At 39.6% G+C, this 20,931-nt stretch overlaps 2 protein-coding genes across 4 annotated transcripts in view; both read right to left on the bottom strand.

The window, feature by feature from the left end:
* The window catches only part of LOC122662362 (protein TRANSPARENT TESTA 9-like), a 48,385-nt gene extending 39,176 nt beyond the window's left edge, over nt 1–9,209 (bottom strand). Inside the window, exons 1-10 of one of the 2 annotated variants that reach the window (XM_043857980.1) lie at nt 9,003–9,209; nt 4,001–4,052; nt 3,788–3,864; nt 3,551–3,684; nt 3,178–3,277; nt 2,916–2,973; nt 1,734–1,842; nt 1,498–1,618; nt 1,205–1,394; nt 677–1,059 (exon numbers count right to left, since the gene is read on the bottom strand). In XM_043857980.1, coding sequence (XP_043713915.1) covers nt 677–1,059; nt 1,205–1,394; nt 1,498–1,618; nt 1,734–1,842; nt 2,916–2,973; nt 3,178–3,277; nt 3,551–3,684; nt 3,788–3,864; nt 4,001–4,052; nt 9,003–9,055 — 1,277 coding nt within the window. In that variant the 5' untranslated portion in view covers nt 9,056–9,209. Of the gene's footprint in view, nt 1–676; nt 1,060–1,204; nt 1,395–1,497; nt 1,619–1,733; nt 1,843–2,915; nt 2,974–3,177; nt 3,278–3,385; nt 3,506–3,550; nt 3,685–3,787; nt 3,865–4,000; nt 4,053–9,002 lie in introns of those variants that run through there. The other variant, XM_043857987.1, reaches the window with a different exon arrangement.
* LOC122662377 (probable aspartyl protease At4g16563) lies at nt 504–18,589 on the bottom strand. Of its 2 annotated transcripts, XM_043858004.1 has the most exons (3): nt 17,181–18,589; nt 5,839–5,846; nt 504–514 (listed from the first exon to the last, which is right to left on the bottom strand). In XM_043858004.1, the coding sequence occupies exons 1-2, from the start codon at nt 18,563–18,565 to the stop codon at nt 5,843–5,845; spliced, it is 1,389 nt and encodes a 462-aa protein (XP_043713939.1). In that variant the 5' UTR covers nt 18,566–18,589; the 3' UTR covers nt 504–514; nt 5,839–5,842. The 2 variants fall into 2 exon arrangements, with proteins under 2 accessions (XP_043713939.1, XP_043713934.1); XM_043857999.1 differs by lacking the exons at nt 504–514; nt 5,839–5,846 and adding an exon at nt 16,888–16,936 and having other exon boundaries at nt 17,144–18,589.
* Nucleotides 18,590–20,931: the final 2,342 nt, after the last annotated feature.

The following is a 20,931-nucleotide window of genomic DNA, read 5'->3' as shown; positions in this document are numbered from 1 at the left end:
GTGTAATGTTTAGGATAGGAAATCACATCATCAGTAAAGGTGATGCGGACAACCCATTCACAAAATATGAGCACCAACTAAGCTTCCACTTGGCAGACAAAATCATCCATGGACGACCACCTCGAGATTCTTCTCCATGGGTGCTTCCTTACCACTAGTAATAGTGTTACTCCAGTATTTCTCTTTCTAACGATGACTTAGCAGCAAGAGAATCAAAGAGACTCCATATTTGTCTTTGTAGTGATGACTTAAAGTTCCTTCCTTCTCTGTCTCCAAGAAACCATCACTCTACTCATTTTCCTGATAATTTCATCTATAAATTTCATGCGAGCAGACCAAATTCAAAAAATATTTATGACACTGAAATACTGAATAAAGGTCATGCTGACACGTCAGATGACAATTGCAGGCTAGACCATATACCACTAGCTTGTTTTCCCAGAGGTATCCTATGATAAGAAACTACTCATTGGAAGTCCCTCCGTCAAAGTGTTCACCAATAACTACAATTTTTCTGATGCACCCAATACAGATTGAATGTAGAAAAATTTTGAAAATATCCTTTGTTTTGATCGTTTAAGAAAATACAACAATATTCTGTCATTTAATTCACATTCACTTCTTATAAAACATGACAAACAGAACAAGTTTAGGAATTAGATAGAAATATTCAGACCTTTCTTGTTGTGCCTCATCCGTTGTGCAGTTGACAAACTGAAAACTAGATGAAATGTACTCAGAAAAATGCCCAAAGATATGATTTTTATCACTGTTTTCTGTTCCTTCAGAATTAAGGTCGGACCTGATTTCTTCCAGTTCATTTAGAATGCCGAAAAAAGTAGTAGCAGGACTGGTACCACTGGTTGGGGTCCTTTCAGTTGAAACTCTCCCACTCAAGACCATATAAGTGTATAGAACAGCAACAGCCACTGAGTTCACCAACCATTTTCCACCAACAATTTGAACAAGACAACAAACCATATACAGAGAAGTAATAGCAGATATATGTGTATCCTGACATGTAGGAGATGGATCAAAAGATTGACTGCAGCTGGCCTGCTGGACATACCTAGCAATATACAACTCAATTCAACTCAATTAAGCTTTATCCAACAGATACCTAGCAATGAACTTAAACCAAAATTTCTAAATGAAGTATCAGAATAGCAGTTTTGCAAAGGAAAAATCAACATGAATATCTTACGTTTATCTGGCCTAACTGCAGCAATGGTAACAGCATGGGTACAACCAATATGCTGAGAATATTTTGGGTCATCAATATATTCAAATGGGAGTTGCCTACTAGTAGAATGTCCTTGCAGTAGTAGAGATCATCCACAACCTTCTCAGTTTGCAGAAGTAATCCTTTTCTCAAACCATGAGGGTAAGTATCCCTGGATCAAATTCACCAGTTATGTGAAACATAAAGAATTACCCAGATGATCCAAGTACAATATCTGCCAAAATTACATCGACTTATAAAATGAAGAAGCATACTTGGTAGCATGAACTACGGCATCTATACGGTAGCAATGCTCTCTCAAGTTCAAGACCATGTCAAGGAAATACTCTGAGGCTGGAGGAGTAGTTATGTATCTATGGACCATTTCATCAGCAACTGCATAATCAAAAGGATACTGTTGCAAGATACCAAAAGATAGAAAGACAGATTTTACATTGAATGGTTTCACACGATATTTCTTGCAACCGGAAGAAAAATATCCCGAAATTACCATTATATATATTGAGACTTAATGCACGTACTGCAATCTGAATCATCTTTTCTTCATGAGTAGCAAATTTAATAGCCTCACTGTACAATGGAAATGAGACTACAACATCCTGCATATGGAACATGATAAACATTGTCAGGCCAAAAGCCCTCAGCACATACATGATACATCCATTACTAATACCTCCATAATTAACCAGAATATCACTGCTTGTCATGTAACTCAAACTAGATGTCCATAAATGTCATCAGCCTCAGATGTATCAAATAGAAAAGGAAACAACGTATTTCCATTTCCTGTGTTACTCAAACACCTAAAACTGTATCATAGACTCTACAAAATACACCTACAACTTTAAAATATTAGTTTTTTAATGCATAGAAAGGAGCAGATGTGATGTACCTATCCCATACAGATAATATAACTAATGTGTATCCACTAAAATCTCATTTTAAAGATGGAAATTCAGATAAAGATTACACTGGTTACAAAGTGGACAATTTGATGACCAAAATACTTCATGCAATTTGTTCACCAGAAAAGATTTGTCTTCTTGGATTTAAAGTTTTATACCCTTATAACTTTTGCTAATGGTACGGCTGTAAACTAAATATTCCTGTCAAGGAACAAGGCCAAGTACAATGCACATGTTTCCCACACCTCATCCTCCTTAGAGTGTAAGGGGTCAGCAGGGCAAATAGTATGAGACTTCGAATTTTCAAGAAAGAGGAATGAAGAATAGTTTAATATTTTCGTCTTTTTATATATCTGAAAACCTGTCATAATTCAGCAATTCATTATGATTGCCTTTCAAAACTCAAAAGGGCACATAGTCGATCATTTTGATCAGCATGCGATCATGCTGAACCACATTAACTTACAGATATCTACAGCTTGCAAAACTGTTTAAGTATAACTTGTTTGGAATTTCAAACACCAGTATATTGTTCTGCATACTATTCATTGTTAATCTATCTCCATTACTTAAAAATGACAAATGGCTAGCGCAGACAAATTTAAGCATCAATGCATCCTTTGAGGCTAGGCAACAAAAAAATGACTTCCATATACATTAGCTGAAGAACTAATTACATAGGACAAGCAACCAATATATGCTAATCTAGAATCACTAGTGCATCAACCAGATTGACAATAAATTAGCACACATGGACCTTTCTTTACCTCTTGAACCTTTACAAGAAGACAGAGAGTATCTTTGTTCAGTTTTCCACTCACAGTTCTGAGAAAATAAGAGAAAGCAGGAAGTAGTCAAAAAAGGTTTCTACTAATTACTTTAATAACGAATCAAATTAATAACAACAATTTAGAAAATTGGGGAATGCAAATCGCTATATTTTGTAAAATTTTCAGCTAAATGGAATTCAGACCAAAGTGTCAAGCAGGGAGAAAAAGTAAAAGCGTAGAAGAAGAGCAGCATCACAACCTTAAAAAGGATACATAATAGAGAGCCAGATCTCCACCACCATCAAACTTGTAAGGATGCAGTATGATTTTGTTAATATATTCATTGCTAAAACAATAGTCTGCAGGATCAAAATATACTAGGTAAGAGACATGAAACATGGCTAATGGAGTTAACAAAAACAACAGATAACGGATACCCAACAGAGAAAGGAAGGAAAAAAATCAACCCATTGCTCAAGGAGACAGTGTGCTCTTTGCTGAAACATGAAATTGCAAGATCAACCACATCTCCTAACCCCAAAAGTCCCCAAAACAAAGAGACAGCTAACAAGGACAACAAACATACTATGGATAAGGAAAGTGGTAGATACTCATGGCATTTAACATCTTACAAATTGAATGATCACTAGCCAAATTTTGGATCATTATGCTTAGATAGTGAAGAAATGGTGCCTCAATGCTTGCATTTCTATCAATTTTTAGTATCCGAAGGAACTCTGCTAAAAGTTGATATTCCATGAAACATCTGCCAAGGAACAAAAATATGATTCATTATCGTCATCATACAGGAAATGTCTCTGAAGGATTTAAGACCACAAACAGAAAACTGTGACTGCAAAAATCCTTACTCAAAAATTGATGGGTCATGACGATCACCATAGGTGACTATTTCTACAATAGATCTCAGTATTTCTAAAACGAACTCCTGAATAACAAGAATGAGGAGTTGCAAGAAATAATTAGAAAAATCTATGATGGCATATTAATAGATGAAAATAAAACAAAGAGGGAGAGAAAGAGAGAGAGGATGACCAAATATAAAGTATAGTTAACAACCATACCCTGTTCTGCCTGTCAACAAATTTGATCTCTTGGAGTTCATTGATTAGGTATCTACATTCATAGGCCAAAAATTGTTGGATTCAGGTAAATAGTCACAATAGCAAATATATTCTTCAGAAACTACAAAAGAAAATTATACCCAGTAATATAACCACTGACACCTACTTAAAACTACTGGAGTTATGTTGATGCTATGACGATATTTTCGCTAAATAAACATATAGAATTTTTCCTTCTAGTCAAAGAAATACAACCTACTAACTCCTTTTATTTAAAAACATCATAGTACCCTTGACAGACCATACTCGTGACAATAATAATAAATAATAAAACATCAACGACGAGGGCAAGGATATTAAATTTTAAAATAATGGCGGATTTTCTGAAATACAGCAGGGTAAGTGACCAATATTGGATAACTAAAGGAATTACTTATGAAACGTCAATTGCTTTGTTACTGGAAAAAAAATTTTCCTTGAAAAAATGTTGTTTCAGGATGACCAAATATCCAGTCCTTAATTAACTAGTTGAGTGGCAAGACTTAAGATGTTAAGTGTGGAGAATGCCACTTCAAGCATCAGAGGAATAAGATAAGATTTATTTGACAAATCCTCTCAAAGCATGCCTGCTCACTTTGGTCTTAGATGCAATCCAAAAGACTACCTGCTCTGGCAGGAGGAGAATCTAAAGGAAACTAGAGAAGGGTAACAAATAAGTATATAACTGCTTGCTCCATAAACAATGGCACAGCCTCATTATCTTTCCAGTAATAAAGGAAAGTCAAGACCAAAATCATAGCACACATTTGAAAGGCAATGCTAAAGTAAAAGCTTCCACGTATAAAAGATCTTCCTTTTTCAGCAGATTCTAAATGTGCTGGTTGATATTGGCTACATCAGAGCAGATCTAGGATCTGAAGCATCTACATTCTACTCTCAAATCCTTCATCAAGTCCAACTAATCCCTTAAAAAAAATCGTGTTTCTAACTTTTTTAGGTCTCAATCAATTTTGATGATTCATTTGAACTCATGCTTTGATGTTAAATGTAGAACCCTAACCTGGCCCTGCATTAATTCCTATCCGAGCATAAGGTCCTTATTAAGGAATATCTTCAAGATAACCTTTCTATTCTTTGAAGCCTGAGTCCATTACCCAATGGGAAAGTTGTTTCATCCTTCAAAGATGAAGGGCTCAACAGAAATCAAGTCTCACAATCTTTGGCTGATATCCAAGACCTGAGAATCGTCATTGAGATAAAGGCGATATCTTTGTAGAGTTTTTTCCTACACCTTTCTTCCTGGAACTAGGTGTTAAGTAGGGCTGTGAATTGATTGGATTTCAGTTAAATTATCCTTTATCTGATTTGAATCTGATTATGAAATAAACTGATCTGATCATCAGAAGAATCACTCATAATAGTGATCTGAATTCAACTTCAAAGAATTGGATAAAAATCGGAAAAATATTACAAAGTGTACCCAACAACAACAACAACAACAACAAACTCAGCCTTATCCCAACTTAACGGGGTCGGCTACATAGATCCAAACAAAACAAACTAGAGAAAACAGAGTTATACTCAAAAAAAGGTGAAGAAAAGATGGGAGAACAAGGATGGGGAAAGAGATGAGAAATGACAAAGGAAAAAACACAAATGAGAGATAGTAAGAGGAAAGAGGCACAGCCCAGCACGTCAGGATAATCTCAGCTAAATGGGGTCTGCGACATGGATCCTTGCCCTCCAATAGGCTCTGCCCCTAGCTCTTTTAGCTCCTTCAATCAGAATCATATCACTCCTCCTTACTGGGGCGTCCCTAGGCCTCCGTTGAATATGACCATATCACCTTAAACAACTCTCTCGGAGCTTGTCATTGATCGGGGCAACTCCCAAGTCCGCTCTTATATGTTCAGTCCGTACTTTATCTTTCCTTGTTTTTCCACACATCCATCTTAACATCCTCATCTCTGCAACACAAAGCTTAGAAATATGACACTTCTTAACTGCCCAACATTCTGCCCCATACATCATGGCCGGACAAACAACAGTCCTATAGAACTTTCCTTTAAGCTTTAAACGAATACGTCAAGCTTTAAAGGAATACATCGGTCACACAGCACTCCGAACGCACCTCTCCACTTCATCCATCGAACTTTAACTCTTTGTGAAACATCATCCTCTATGTCACCTTCTTTATTTATGATTGACCCCAAATATCTAAAATAGTCACTTTGCGGTATCTCTCTTTCCTCGATTCGCGCGGTATCATTATCCATCATAGTGTGACTAAAATTACACATCATATACTTTCCTCTAGTTTCCAAGGTTGACCTCCAAAGCTCTGACTTAGAGTTAATCCCTTCTTTTGTCCCATCCACCAAAACAATATCATCAGCGTAGAGCATACACTATGGAACCTCGTCTTGAATGCTCTTGGCTATATCATCCATGATAAGCGCAAAAAGGTAAGGACTTAAGGCTGAACCCTGGTGTAGTCCAATCGTACTTGGGAATTCCTTGCCCTAACCTCCCACAGATCTCACACTAGTCACCACACCCTCAACTTCGACGAACCTAATTACCGTTGATCTTTGCATGAACCCGCACGATCTATACCAATGGAGCAGAATCTGCTCGATCTATCCTTCCACTAAATCTGTAGCACCAGAAAACCTTAGGAACACCTAACCTTTGTATCGCACCCTCTGTATGAAATCAGATTTTCCATACAAAACTGGCTCGGAAGCCCCTTTTTCTTTTAAAATCGTCTTATAAACCTTCTCTCCCGCGCATGAACTCCTCTTAATTTTTTTCACTTCTTCCCTCTTCACTCCTTCAACGTGACTTTACTTTTGCCTCTCTTTTTTTTCTTCTCTTCTCACCACGTACCAAAATCGGAATCGTATAGTGTTTCTCTTGCACACCTCTTTCTTTCTCTATTTCTCTCTTTCTCTTTCCTCCAACAACTCCATGAATGCAGAAAGAAGAAAAAAAACCAGAACCGCACTCTACAATGGGAAAAAAATACCTTCTTCCGCTCTCTTTGCGCACTGCCTTTTCCTCAGATCTTGTAAGGCTAACCAAAACAAGATGATGCAGTTTTTCTTGATGCATAAGTTTGTCTCAAGTATAGAGTTTAGGGTGAAAACTTGGCCAAGTGACTTAAGCTTTAGATGTTACATCATCTCAAAAATGTCTTCTAGTCTAGTCAAAAGAAATATATGCATCACTATACTTCAGCTTCAAACACAGAAAATAAGTTGGCTGACACAACTTTTGGGACTAAATGCTGATTACCCCCCCCCCCCCCAAAAAAGTAACATAGAACTGGATCTGGTTGGATTTTATATGTCAAATCAGATGCTTCTCATACCATAGACATGTTTTCTTGAGGACCAAAGAATAATTATATCTTCAAAGCCATTTGTTGTTTAGTTCACATTCAGAGAACCCTAATGCCCCTCTTCTGAGTTCTTCATCTTTATCAATGATGTTATGCTGTAGGGCAACCATGGGATGCCCCATAATTGATATAGAACTAGGGTGCACAACACTTTCCAGTCCACAGAGAAAAAATCAACACGGCCCAAAGCCTAATAAAGTAATTGGCTGAGAAAGCGAAGAAATATTACTGTTTTTTGTGCAAATATAGGAGTCCTAATGACACTAGGGTTATTAAACTGGGGTTAGAGTTAATGGAAAATAGTAAAAGATGGGTAGAATTGGTCAGGAGTAATAGAAGTAGGATTTTGATCGATTTAAATGTAGGTTCTAGTGGCTGAACCAGCTCTGTTCATCTATGGAGAACATAACTAGGTTTATGTGAGCACTATGAGTGGGAAGATGAATCAACTTGATAAAGAAAATAGTGGTGAAAGACGGCCTCCTGAGCAGTTGGACCAGGCTGGTGTAATAGAAAAACAGGCAATATGAAAAAGATGAAGAGAAATTTAAGAGAGATTACTTTGAATCCACATAAGGTTTAAAGGAACCTTCAAGATAACCTCTGAATGGAACAATTAGTTTAAAAAAAATTGGAAGATGAAAATCAATTCAGTTGTGGTATATTCATGGTTTGGGGTACTTGAAGGGAGCAAAAAAGAAAGTACTCAATGAAAAGGACTATCGCCACTCTTACTTAACATCCAAGGCATTTCTAGAAGCTCAAGAAGAGGAAAATCTAGGGTTAAAGATGTCCCCTAAGTTCCACCGGTACCTGCATTATTTAATTTTTTTGTCAATTGATGCCATTCCGAAATTCTATAAATCCTGAGTCAAACTAACTAGTGAGAACTGGAATTTGTTATAGGTGTCTTCACAGGTTCCACTCCTACCAGTCTCTGCATTTCATATTTAATTTGTTTGTCAACTAAGGCAATTCTGAAATTGTCAAAACCAAGTCTTACTCATGAGGAATTGAATTTGCCATCTAAGTGAATGATCCCTAATACAACAAAACTAGAAATCTCCAAAAGGGGGAGGGGGGAGGGGAGGAGTAAAAAGAAAAACTTAACTATTTCAACCTTGTCTACCTCATTTATCTAATTATGCTCAAGCAAAAGTAATGACTTCCCATTAAACCAATGGCTGTGAAACTGATTCACCAAAATATGTTAGTGGATTCCCAACTAACTGTTATTAAGTAATGACTTCCCATTAAACCAATTGCTGTGAAACTGATTCACCAAATTATGTTAGTGGATTCCCAACAGACTTATAATAAGTTACTCTAGAGAATTTTCAACAGCCCATCCTTTAAATGCTAGTAAGTCACGAACAAGTGAAAAGACTACCGTTACAGTTCCATTTATATATAAAAATAAAATTAAAAAACTATTGCTAGATTCATCAAATGGGTAGCAAATCAATTAGGCTACAGTACAAAGGAAAGGAAGATTGACAACACAAAACTAAAAAGGAAACATAGATTTGTGCAGCTATGTAATACAGAGTTCCCTAATGGCATGCAAAGAACGAAGCGCTCATTCACTTCCAAACCTACCTGAAGCGTTGGAGAGAGAAGCGATCAACCGACCGCCAAAACGATCGGAACATGACAACTGATTTACAGAACCACCATTGGGATTCCTACTTACTGTTTGGGAGCTTTCAAGTGAACCCTAGAATTGGAGCAGAGGCTTGAAGCACTGCCATTCAGAGACCTAGGACTAAAGATCTTCTCACCTTTCAAACGTGCGCGCGCTGCAACTAATTTTGAGAACTTAGAAACCTTTCAACGACCCGTCAACGTTAACTTCCGGTCGTCTAGTTGGTAGGATTCTCTCTCTCTCTCTTTCTCTCCCTACCTGTGCGGCTGTGCCATATGGCAGTTAGACTGGCTGTTAGCTTTCGCACAGAGCTAATCGGTTCAAACCTAAAATCCAAGACCGCTAACTAATGGGTGTGCCGGTTTCGGTTCCTAATCGATTCCAAGTAGTCCAAAATTTGAAAAAAAAAATCTCTACCACATGCTACATATATTCAATGATATTATAATAAGACTAATTTCAATTAGAGCTGCAAAAGGGTCGGGTTGGGTTGAGCCTTTTAAAACCCTAGTCCAATCCTAAATCCTCTTAGTTGGGCCCAGGCCCGACCCAACCCGACACGACCCTAAATCAGGACTAGAAAAATTCAACCCTAACCCGCTCTCAAGGTTGGACCAGGCTGACCCTAATTGGCCCTGATCATGGGGGAAAGGGAGATATGCATGGGCTGGCCAAACTGGGAAAGGTAGATGCATGGGCTGGCCAGGCTGGGAAAGAACAAAAAGAGGACAGGGTCAGGTTGATCGGGCCGGGCTCAGCCCGAGGCCTCAACCCTAATCCGGCTCAGTCCTGACTCAGGGTCAGAAATTCTCAACCCTAACCCGCCCTCATGGCCAAGGTATCTCAATCCAGGCCCTATTTGGGCTCAGGGAGGACTCCGGCCGTCAAGGCCAAACTTGCACCCTTAATTTCAATCACATGAGACCATGAGAGATGGAACCCACCATCAATTTTTTCTCAAATCACAAAACAATTCTATATTACTTCTTATTTTATATTCAATTAATAAGTAGAATCACCACCACCCTCCTATGTTAAGATTATTTTCAAGCATGTTCTTAAGTCAGTATTCCCTAATGAACCTTTAAATTAATAGTATATGGAACAAGAGGTACAAATCAAAAATAGAAAAATAAAAAAATAAAGGGCTTGACCTTAACTATCACAACCTTAAGTCTTAAGAATTATATAATATATAGGGTTAGAATGTGGATTTATACTGGTTCCACCGGTTTCGGTTCCAACAGTTCCTAATTGGTCTATCGGTTCTAGAACCATCAGGGGTGAAATCAATAAATTAATCCTTAAATCTAGAACCAGACCGATAGGTTATTGAGTGGGTCGGTTTTGATTCCTAAAGGTTTGGTTCCCAATTCCGCCCAAAATTGGCACCCTTATCTATTGCTATGTCATTGCTTTGGATTTGGTATTGCCCCTTGTTTGTATCCACCTCACGAGTCACGAGCCACGAGGTACTCACAACAATGGGTTGGGGAAAGGCCATTTGAAAACTGCTCTTCCCATAAGTTGTGTGTTATATGCCTAATGGGGTACACTCTAGTGTATGGGCACTAGATTGGGTCAACCTAATATGGAGTAGATTAAATGACTTGATTTAACGCGTTCCATCAGCTTTGGAGCTTTTGGCATATCGGTCAAGTACCTAATATTTGGTATCAAAGTGAGTCACCACATCACGGGTTCGAATCAAGAGCTATCTATCGCCAGACAAAAACCCTAGAACAAAGTGGAGCCGCTTGGAAAGGGCTACCTACCGCCAGAGTGAGAGCCGCCAAGGACGATGGGATACAGAAGCATGGTGGTGTGTTATATGCCTAATAAGACCTATTCTAGTGTAAGGACACTAGATTGGGTCAGCCTAGTATGGGATAGATTAAAAGGCTTGATTTAATGCATTCAATCAATTCTGAAACTTTTGGCATATCAGTCATGTACCTAATATTATCACTTGTTGTATTTGCTTAATTATAGCTCGAACCCAGCCATTAGTTTCCCACCCACCCTTTCCTATTTATCCATCCCCACATCATTAAAACCCAATCTCTCAAGTCTCAACTAACCCCATCAATGGCACGATTCCTAACTTCCTATGTAAGTCTGGTTTAGTAACCCTTCCCAAACATTTCTTTAATTAATGCCAATAACTATCATGTCAAAATTTTCAAAAGTAGAAAAATCTCACTTGTCATGTAGAGGGAGCGTTCTTAGTGGGGGAGCACAGGAGCCATGCGCACTGGTATCTTCGGGGTGGGATTTTATTTCCACCTTATATGGGGGTGGGGTGGTCATTTCTCCCCCATTGTGTCTGGGTGTGGCCTCTATGTCTCACACAAAAAACTTTTCTCATGTCATGCATATATATTAAAGGAATTAGCTGGAGATAGGGTTATCACAGCCAAGTTGCATAGGAGAGCACATCAATGAAGAGCGATATAATGGTATCATTTATTAGAGGGTCACAAATTATTTTTGTGAGAAAGAAAGAGATAGACACGAAGGTGCTACTTGCTAGAGCGTTACTTGTCCTACGACCCAAATAACCTTTTCCCATTAAATTATAAATCAATGTGTTTTCTCAACATGTTGTTTAATAGTGTTGTAATTCAAGCAAAGGATTCTCATGCCATTAGCTTAGTGTAGGGAGACTCACCCACGCCACACCAATGGTAGTTGGGGAACCATATCAATCACATCGAGCCCAGATGGTTAGGCAAAATACTAGAAAATATATGAGAGGGTATATGGTACACGTTGCATGGGAAACTATTTGCCTTATTGGATGAGGGCTCCCATACCATAAAGAGGAATCTCCACACCATAGAAATGGTTATCCGGAAAAGGTATCATCCACATAGAGCCCACATATTCAAAAAAGAAGAGAAAATAAGAAAAAAGCCAAGTGAGAAGGAAATTGCATTCGTATAGGTGTGGGGAAATTTTTTTCATATTTTATAGTTCGTATTACAAGAATCGATCTCATAATTATTACATGTGAAAAACAATGTTACTTGGTCATGTGCCCCTACGTAGGGTGGTGGCAAAATGACCACCCCACCTCTCATGTTGGATGCCTAGACGCGTACTCCCATTGGCCCCTACAATGGCACAGGTCTCTCATTCCCGACCAGCCCATAAAAGTCGGGCGAGGTTTGGACTAGTTGGAGCATGTGGATTTAGACGGGTTAATCGGACGGGTAAAGTCTAAAGATAAACTCATCAACCTCTAAAGATCAACTCATCAACCTCTAAGGCCCCTAGTTACATATTTAAAATAAAAATTAAAAAAAAAAAAAACATGAGTGACATCAGATCTAGAGTCATAAGTCCCAATCGATGGGTTTTATTTCCTTTTTAGCTCAGGTAATTCTTTGTAGTGGATGAATTAGATTCATGGATGCTTCCACTAACTGGTGTTTATGTGTATGTGTATGTGTATATGTATATGATGGAGAGGAAGCTTCCATTATAGATATAAATACTTACACTGTTCTTCTCACACATGTAAGTTTATTCTATATTACTATGGAGATAGTTCATGAGCAAGTGGCACTGAGGAGCGCACTAGTGAGGTATGGTAAATGGTATCGAATATTGGAGGGTTGCGATAAGGAAAGAAATAGACACAGAGGTATTAGCTTACCCTACTCTAACGGCTCAAAGAATCTTTTCCCATATTATTATTAGGGAAAATGATCTCCACTCTACGGGTATCATCCGTCCTCTCACATACTCTCTTCTCTAACATATTAATTCCCCCTCTATATGAACTATTCAATGCCCCCTCCCATGCTCCCAATGGCTTGGCACGGTGGATTCCATCCTACACTAATAGTGTGTTCAGTCTCTATATGAACTGTGCAAGGCCCCCTCTCATGCTCCATTGGCCTAGCACAGTAGATCATCATCCTACATAGGAAGTGTGTCTATCATAACTTAGCCTTAATTATTATTAGGGAAAATGTTATCTGTGGAGAGGGGGGCGTAGGACCGTAGGCCACGCCTAGGCACAGTGGGGGCGAGCGAAATGATTGCCTTGCCCCCCATGAAAGGCTGAAATCCCGCTCCTTGAGATGCCAACGTGCACACTCTCATTGGCTGTCGCATGCACGTGGCCCTTGTGCTCCCCTTTATAATTACATTTAGGCTATTAAGTTAATTGTTGAACTCAAGCTGTTTCAAAGATAGACAGGACTCTCATGCCCCAGACCAGCTCATAAAAGCATTGAACTTGTTTCAAACTGGAAAGAGCAGGTGGGGTTTAGGCTTTAGATGGGTTAACTGAACCGGGTAAATACTAAAGATCCACATTTTAGAGTAAGAAGTGGGCGGGGGGAGCGAGAATGGATCATCTGCATGTATGTACTGGTGAATGTACATGTGAAAAGTAACTACTTGTCCTTTTGTTTCCATTAATACCCCTCCTCTCTTGTAAATGACAAAAATGAGACAGGTGGTTACCTCTCACATGTATGTGCAGAGGAATTGGACTCAAGAGGAGCACATTAGTGGGATCTAGAGTCATAACCCAGCGATGGGTTCTTTCCTTCTTGGCTGAAGTTACTAATTGGGTACAAGGATGCTTCCACCAGCTTTTGAGAGAGAGAGAGCACCAGACATCACATATTCACATGGGTTCCATCTTCACAACCACCAGTACCACTGCTCACTGATCAAATCTGTCATTCTCATACACTGCTCTGGTTTTTTGTTCCATTATACTCTTCTATGCTTTTTTCCATATTAACGGAAATTCATGGAAGGTGCAACATCACAATTAGTCCTATACTGCCTCCCAATTGATTAAAAAGAAGGCAAGCATAGGCGATCCTTGCCGACAAACAAACAAACAAAACCACATATGTCAATGAAATACTTCATCCCACCTTAAAATCTTTAAGGAAATAACACAAGAGAAATCAATCTTCAATATGACAAGTAATTTCACATACACTGAAGAATAAGAGATATATTTTTCAAATAATTTCTAACCTTACTTTTTTGAGTTTTCAGTACATAAGATATTTTTTTTTCAAAGAAGGGTAATAATGTTATTTCACATGTGTATTCGAAAAATGTGTATGACAAAATGAAAGCTTTTGATAATGACATAACGTGCATTCGAAAAATGTACTCATCATAAACGATCAATGAATACATTGTGTTTGCATACCCACATAGTTAGGGGGAAGAGAAAATGTCAGAAAGATATGAGAATGCATGCACTATTGCACTACCAACATGCATGTCATTGTCCCCTAGAATAAATAGCATGTAACAATCAAACATGCTAAAATAGGCGAATTGTTATCATCACAAAAGTTTATTTTTTCAAATGTGACAAAACATTTATTCAGCTACGTGAACAGATGATATGTTCATTTTGACAGTTGGATAGAGAGGACATGGTCTAGATTAGCCATGTGTCAAATTGTAGAGTCTAATTCAATCTAATTCCCCATTTTGTATTGGTACACATCACATGCATATGTACTAGTACTTTAGATATTACCATGCATTTCTCCAATTGTAAATGAAATAGATAATTGAGATTAAAAATATATGGGAGGAAGAACTCTAGCCAGTGTTGTGTCTGGGTGTGTACTTGTTGTCAGACACAGTCCGACGCAAAAAGTTTGACATTGCCCCTGGTTTTTTCCTCATTTTTAGGGGGCAACACTGGTCTTTTCGCTCTGAACTGTGTCTTACCACAGGTACACGCTCAGACACAACACCGGTTAGTTTTCATTTTCCCAAATTTATCTTGTGATTTTCAAAAACTTCACCTACCAAGGTTACATAACAGGCAAAATTATTACCAAATAAATAAATAACGCATAAACCAGAATGGTCAGGACACCTACCATTACCTAATCCATACGACACCATAAAGGCTAAACATGTTAGGAGACAACCACGAGCCCCACGACGGACTAGACTTGTTCCATTCTTCGTTCAACTTGTATATCTGGTCTGGAGTCCGGACAAAGCTAAAGATAGAGCTCTCCATTAATGTATCTCAACAATAATGCAACTCTAAACTCCAAACTCCATAATCGGCCAAACCCAGTCATGTGAACGACTTGATTGAACAACCAACCGAGTATGACATGAATAGCAAAATTATGCTTTTCTTTATTGATTCTCCCACACCCACCCCTGGCCCCATCCCTTGAAAAGAAAAGAGAGAAGGGGATTTCTAGAGCGTAAGGGGGAAATGTGGGATCTTTATCCTCTCAATTACACTGCCTGTACTTGACGTCAAGTACATCTAAAAGAGGAGGTAGAAATGATTATCTTATCCCCTGTTCAAACACACTACCCAAGGTGGGATCCATCTCCCTCTATTAGATATACTTGACGTCAAGTACAGACAGTGTAATTGAGAGGATAAAAATTTGGGAAACGTAAGCCTTATATACTCTTTCAAAGTTGAGGCCTAGGGAGAGGTAAGTGTGTTAATTTAGATTTGAAACAAAAAAATTTCGGTTTCAACTGAAAAAAAAAAAGGGAATTTGATTTAGGTTTTGATTTTGGAAAGTGAAATTTCATTCATTTGGTTAGGTTTGATTCTCAGTTTCTGTTTTAGACTAAAAATAACATGAAACCCAAATAAACGGAACCTAAACCATACTAACTGAGATTTACATTCTCATAGAAAGATACCAAATTTAATATTGTGAGATTGTATCTTCATGAGGATGTAAATTTGGAATCCAGATTCTCTGCCGTACATGGTACACATGGACTTTGTTGTACCACAAGGGTGCACACGCTGCAGTACAACAGAGAATTTTTGTATGTAAATTTGCTTCCCAACTTTATTTGTTTCAGTTAGTTATTTCACTTGAATTGTATTTCAAGGGAGAGGTAAGTGTGTTAATTTAGATTTGAAACAAAAAAATTTCGGTTTCAACTGAAAAAAAAAAGGGAATTTGATTTAGGTTTTGATTTTGGAAAGTGAAATTTCATTCATTTGGTTAGGTTTGATTCTCAGTTTCTGTTTTAGACTAAAAATAACATGAAACCCAAATAAACGGAACCTAAACCATACTAACTGAGATTTACATTCTCATAGAAAGATACCAAATTTAATATTGTGAGATTGTATCTTCATGAGGATGTAAATTTGGAATCCAGATTCTCTGCCGTACATGGTACACATGGCCTTTGTTGTGCCACAAGGGTGTACACGCTGCAGTACGACAGAGAATTTTTATATGTAAATTTGCTTCCCAACTTTATTTGTTTCAGTTGGTTATTTTCACTTGAATTGTATTTCAATTGAATTGCAGAGACTGAATAAAAAGTTTCAATATGAGGTTATGAAAATTATTTGATGTCAGTTTGATTTTGATTTAAACATAATATACCATGAATCGAACCAAAACCGATTGACACCCTAGGGAGAGATGAGAGGATTAAGGAACAAAAAATAATAGGAAAAGAACGCTACCTGGTTGTGTGTAGCGTGTGGCTCGTGTGCTTAGATATAGGGTCATGCAAAATGATCACCGTGACTTCAGGGATTTCTACCTTTTTATGGGGACACAATGATCATTTGCACGGCATGTGTCTATCTATTCAAATCACTCCATGAAATCCAACAGCCACTAGATTTACCACACACTCTTTCAATGGCAAAAATAGATGTGCCTACTAAGGAGAATTTTAGCACCCAAAAAAAAAAATTATAAACCCTAACTCCTGGAGCTACAGAAGCATTTTTCCTCATCTCTGTGGCACACATTTTGTAATATTGTGGATTTTTATTTTACGAAAGAAGATTCCAAAGGAATGGTTTTGGTCCAGTTTATTGTTATGAGTATACACCTTGGTCTAGCAAATCATAACCCCAGAGCGGATGGGCCTTATTCCTTTTCCATGCCTCCCGGCTGTCCCGACTCCGGAGTCTCGCCAAACCACGTGCTTAATCACTCTAATCGTAATAATAATCCAAAAGATAAAAAAAGTTAAATAAATTAACAACACCCAATGCTCTAACGAATCAAATCAAATGTCGAGCCGTCACATTATCGTGTGGAAATGTAACGTATCGGAAATTAGCAATTGAGAGTTGAAACACGATACGATACTATTACCGTCCGTGTGACTTGCCGCAACTCTGCTGCCGAAACCCTAACCTCTGGTTCTCCAAATCATATTCCACATGGAAATTCTGCTGCTGATAGTTCCCCAATATAATCGAAGGCCCAACCGATATTTCGGTACCGACGAGACCTTCCGTCACCACCGTCATGCACACCACACCTGTGTTCCCAACAAACGAGTAATAATTCGCTAACGGCAAAGCCATCTTGGCTCCTCCCTTGAAGTGGAAGACCAGTTCCGGTAACGACACATTCTTTTCGGCCGATACACCGAAACAGGGGCGTAAACCACTGAGCGCTTCAATGTGGAGAGCTCTCTTGTAAGTCTTCACTTGGGTTTCGAACTCTCGTGCTACCAAGTCGAACACTTGCTTCTCCATGAACGTAAACGTCGACCCTGAATCTATGATCGTTCCGCCATTGCCTTCAGATCCCAGTGATAGATAATTGTAAGGAATTTTCACCGTTTTCCCTCCGACGGTGATTTTTTTCAGTCCGACGTAGTAGTAGACGGAGAATGCAGGATTCCCGGTGGTTGGGTTTTTCACGAACGGTGTGTAGCTGATGCCGGTGGTCTTGTCGTCTCCGTTCAAGACAAGTAAGCTACTCTCCTTGGTGTCGTCTAGGCTGTGAGAGAGGAGACAGTAAGAGAATGTTTTCAGGCGGAGCTGCGACGGTAGCGACGATGGGCCTCGCCCGAACCCAGCGATTCCTGAGGGTTCTCTTGCCGAGAAAATAGAGCAACCGACGACGAAATTAGGTTTTTTTTTCTCGGGAAAGTCGAGCGTTTCTGAGAGCAGAATACCTGCCGTGGATCCAGATCCGTAGATGATTATGTAATTGGGGCACATCTGCGAGCAATTTCTCGAATTGGGTTCGCAACCACTGCATCTCGATTTAACGTCGGAATTATGAAGCCAACCACATTTTGGGTTCTGGCAGCCTATAATCTTGGAGGAAGATGACAATTTGGGGATGAAATTTGAGATGCTTGAGGGATCTTGATTGGGGAAAGAACAATTGCTGCATGTATAATGGTGGGTACAGGGGAACCAGACCAGATCACTACCTGTGTCCATGAGGAAAGAGACGGTCTGAGGTGGAGTACCGAAGCTGAGGGAAATGGAGTATCCTCCATAGCCGTGAGGGAAAAGGGGGGTTTTGTAGACAAGGGAACTTTTTTGGGGATTCTTGAGGTGTCGTGCTCTGATTAAAGAAGCAGAAGCAAGGTGATTGAGCTTCTGCCACGGATCTGAAGATGGGTTCTTGTTGAATTTCGAGAGGGAGAGTGTAACAGCGATGGATTTGTTATCTGCTAACGATGAAATGGAAGGGAAAAGGAAGAGCAGAGAGGAAAGACAGAGGAACCTAGAAAGATAAGAATTCATGGTTTTCTGTGGAGAGAATAGTTCAAGAGTTAGCTAACGAGGAAATGGAAGGGAAAAGGAAGAGCAGAGATAAAAGACAGAGGAGCCCAGAAAGATAAGAAGCCATGGTTTTCTATGGAGAGAATAGTTCAAGAGTAGAGAAAGAACACTCATCACTCATCACTGTCGTCGCTTCGTCGGTGCTCGTTTTGTATGTTGTTGAAGGCGGCAGGTTGGATTATGGAGTGGAATCGTGTAAGCCAGACAAAATACAAAACAAGGGAATGCCAATGCCATCATTACGTTGGTTTGAAATATCAGAACTGCCACCTTGGCGTACATGCTTGCGTGGAATGGGATATCAACTTGTGCTTGCGAATCAGAGGGATTCAGATGTGCTGAGCTGCCCGGTAGGATCGTACTGCCCTGACATGGTGAAGCCACAATGACCGCCTTAACCCCACTCGGGTAAGGCACTTGGATTGGGATAAAGCGGTCATTGCATGTCTCGCCTTGTCTAGGCAGCACGGTCCTGTCGAACAGCTAGACAGTAGAGGATCCAAATTGGATTCAGAGTGGTTCGTTGACAGTATCTTCTCAATTACATGGGCCCATAAACTGCATGCCCTAATTTTTTGAAAAAATTCACAAGATTATTCAAAACTGGATTTGATTTTACTCTAATACCTCAAGAGAGAGATTAATTGCCTTGACCTATTTACTAAAATTTAAAAAGATCAAAATGCCCTCATCTTCTCCAAATCATCATCTTCTTTTACACCACCCACCATTAACACCATCACCATCATGAAGCCCTACCTCCAGCACCACCTCCAACTCCTCCTTCTCTACCAATTCCACCACCGAGTCCCCCTCCCTTGCCTATTCCTCCATTAACACCGCCGCCCTTACCAAATCCACCCCCAGCTCCATCATGCTTTATATTCAAAAATAAAATTCGAGCCGCGATGGGATCCCACAGTTCTTACTACCTTTTTTCCCAACTTGTGAAAAGCATGTTTTTGTTCTTTACTCTGAGACAGACACAGAGAGCCATAGTGAACGCCTAAGACCTGGCACAGAGGCTTTCAGCCTGCAACAGAGCCCACGGAGACTGTGCAGCATTACCAGTTATGAACATACATTTAATGATAGAAGTGGTGATGGTGGTGGTGCCGTGGTGCAAGTGCAACCGAATCCTCTACGGCGATTCGCACTGATTTCCGCAACTACAGGTAAATGAGGTTTGCAAGAGTGTTAGAGGCTCCAGCGAGAGGATTTCTCATTTCTTGCATTTGATTTGCATGTTATTATTGTTGTCCCCGGGCCCTACATCCTGCCACGTCAAAGACTCCACCAATGGGCAATCACCAACCGAAACTACTATGCCTTCTATGGTTCTAGTTTTAACGGCTAAAAATTCGTTTAGGCGAATCACACACCTTGACATAAACTGCCCCCACATGTCCTGGAGATTACAAATATCCCCTCAGGTCCTCACTCCTCACTGACGATGAAGGGATACCTCATAAAACACCACGTTTCTCTCAATCTCTTAGTTTAGGGGGGGCGAAATGACCGCCCCACCCCCATGAAGGCGAAAATCCCATCTCCTAATGTGCTAACTCGCGTGCTTTGGCCATACTCCCCCAAAGAGAACATCGACCCAAAATAAATAGAGGGCAAAAATGTAAAAAATTGTATGCAGATTAGTTTTGGGTAGTTTTCAAAATTACCGCTTGATAACATTCCCAGAAACAGTTTCTGGTGTTCTTTTTTGCTGAGAAACACACCAGAGCACAAAAACTGCTTGATAACCACTGTTCTTTATAAATTGTTTTCTGGAGCATAAATCAGAATTTCTACTCTCCAGAAGACATTTTATAGAACATGTCTTACATGTTCTGCTTGCTCAGCACAAACTGATTAAAAACTGTGCACGATACTTTTAACCCAACCCCACCCCAAAACCTAACACTATTCTTCAACGAAGGAACTCTCTTGCTCTCTCGCTCCCTCGATCTCTCACTCTCTCGATCTCTCGCTCTGATCTCTCGCTCTCTGTGGGTTCTCCTACAGATCAATCTCACAACTTCACGAAGGTCTCGTTCTCTCGCTCTCTCGCTGCCTGGAACTCTCTGGGGGTTCTCCTACAGATCAGAAGGGATCTTGGTGGCGCAAAAAGAGCTTCTTCACGCACTCTTCTCCCTGGTCTCACTGACTCGTCTCGCTCTCTCGCTCTAGGGTTCTCGATCTGAACGAATTTTGGTGGTTTTCTGCAACTCTCAAGGTAACTCTCTGTCTTTTCCATCATGCACTCTCTCTCACTCACTCTCTCTTTCCCTCTCTCTCGCTCCCTGTTCAGGATCTTAGGCTTTTTTTTCTTC

Source organism: Telopea speciosissima, chromosome 1, assembly GCF_018873765.1.
Source record: "Telopea speciosissima isolate NSW1024214 ecotype Mountain lineage chromosome 1, Tspe_v1, whole genome shotgun sequence".
Classification (NCBI taxonomy): Eukaryota; Viridiplantae; Streptophyta; class Magnoliopsida; order Proteales; family Proteaceae; genus Telopea; species Telopea speciosissima.
Note: the sequence above shows the minus strand (reverse complement) of the source record. Positions and strands in the feature narration are given on the sequence as shown.

Bases quoted from the DNA above. Each gene is read 5' to 3' on its own strand.
- LOC122662377 (XM_043857999.1), bottom strand. From the start codon at position 18,565: ATGAATTCTTATCTTTCTAGGTTCCTCTGTCTTTCCTCTCTGCTCTTC.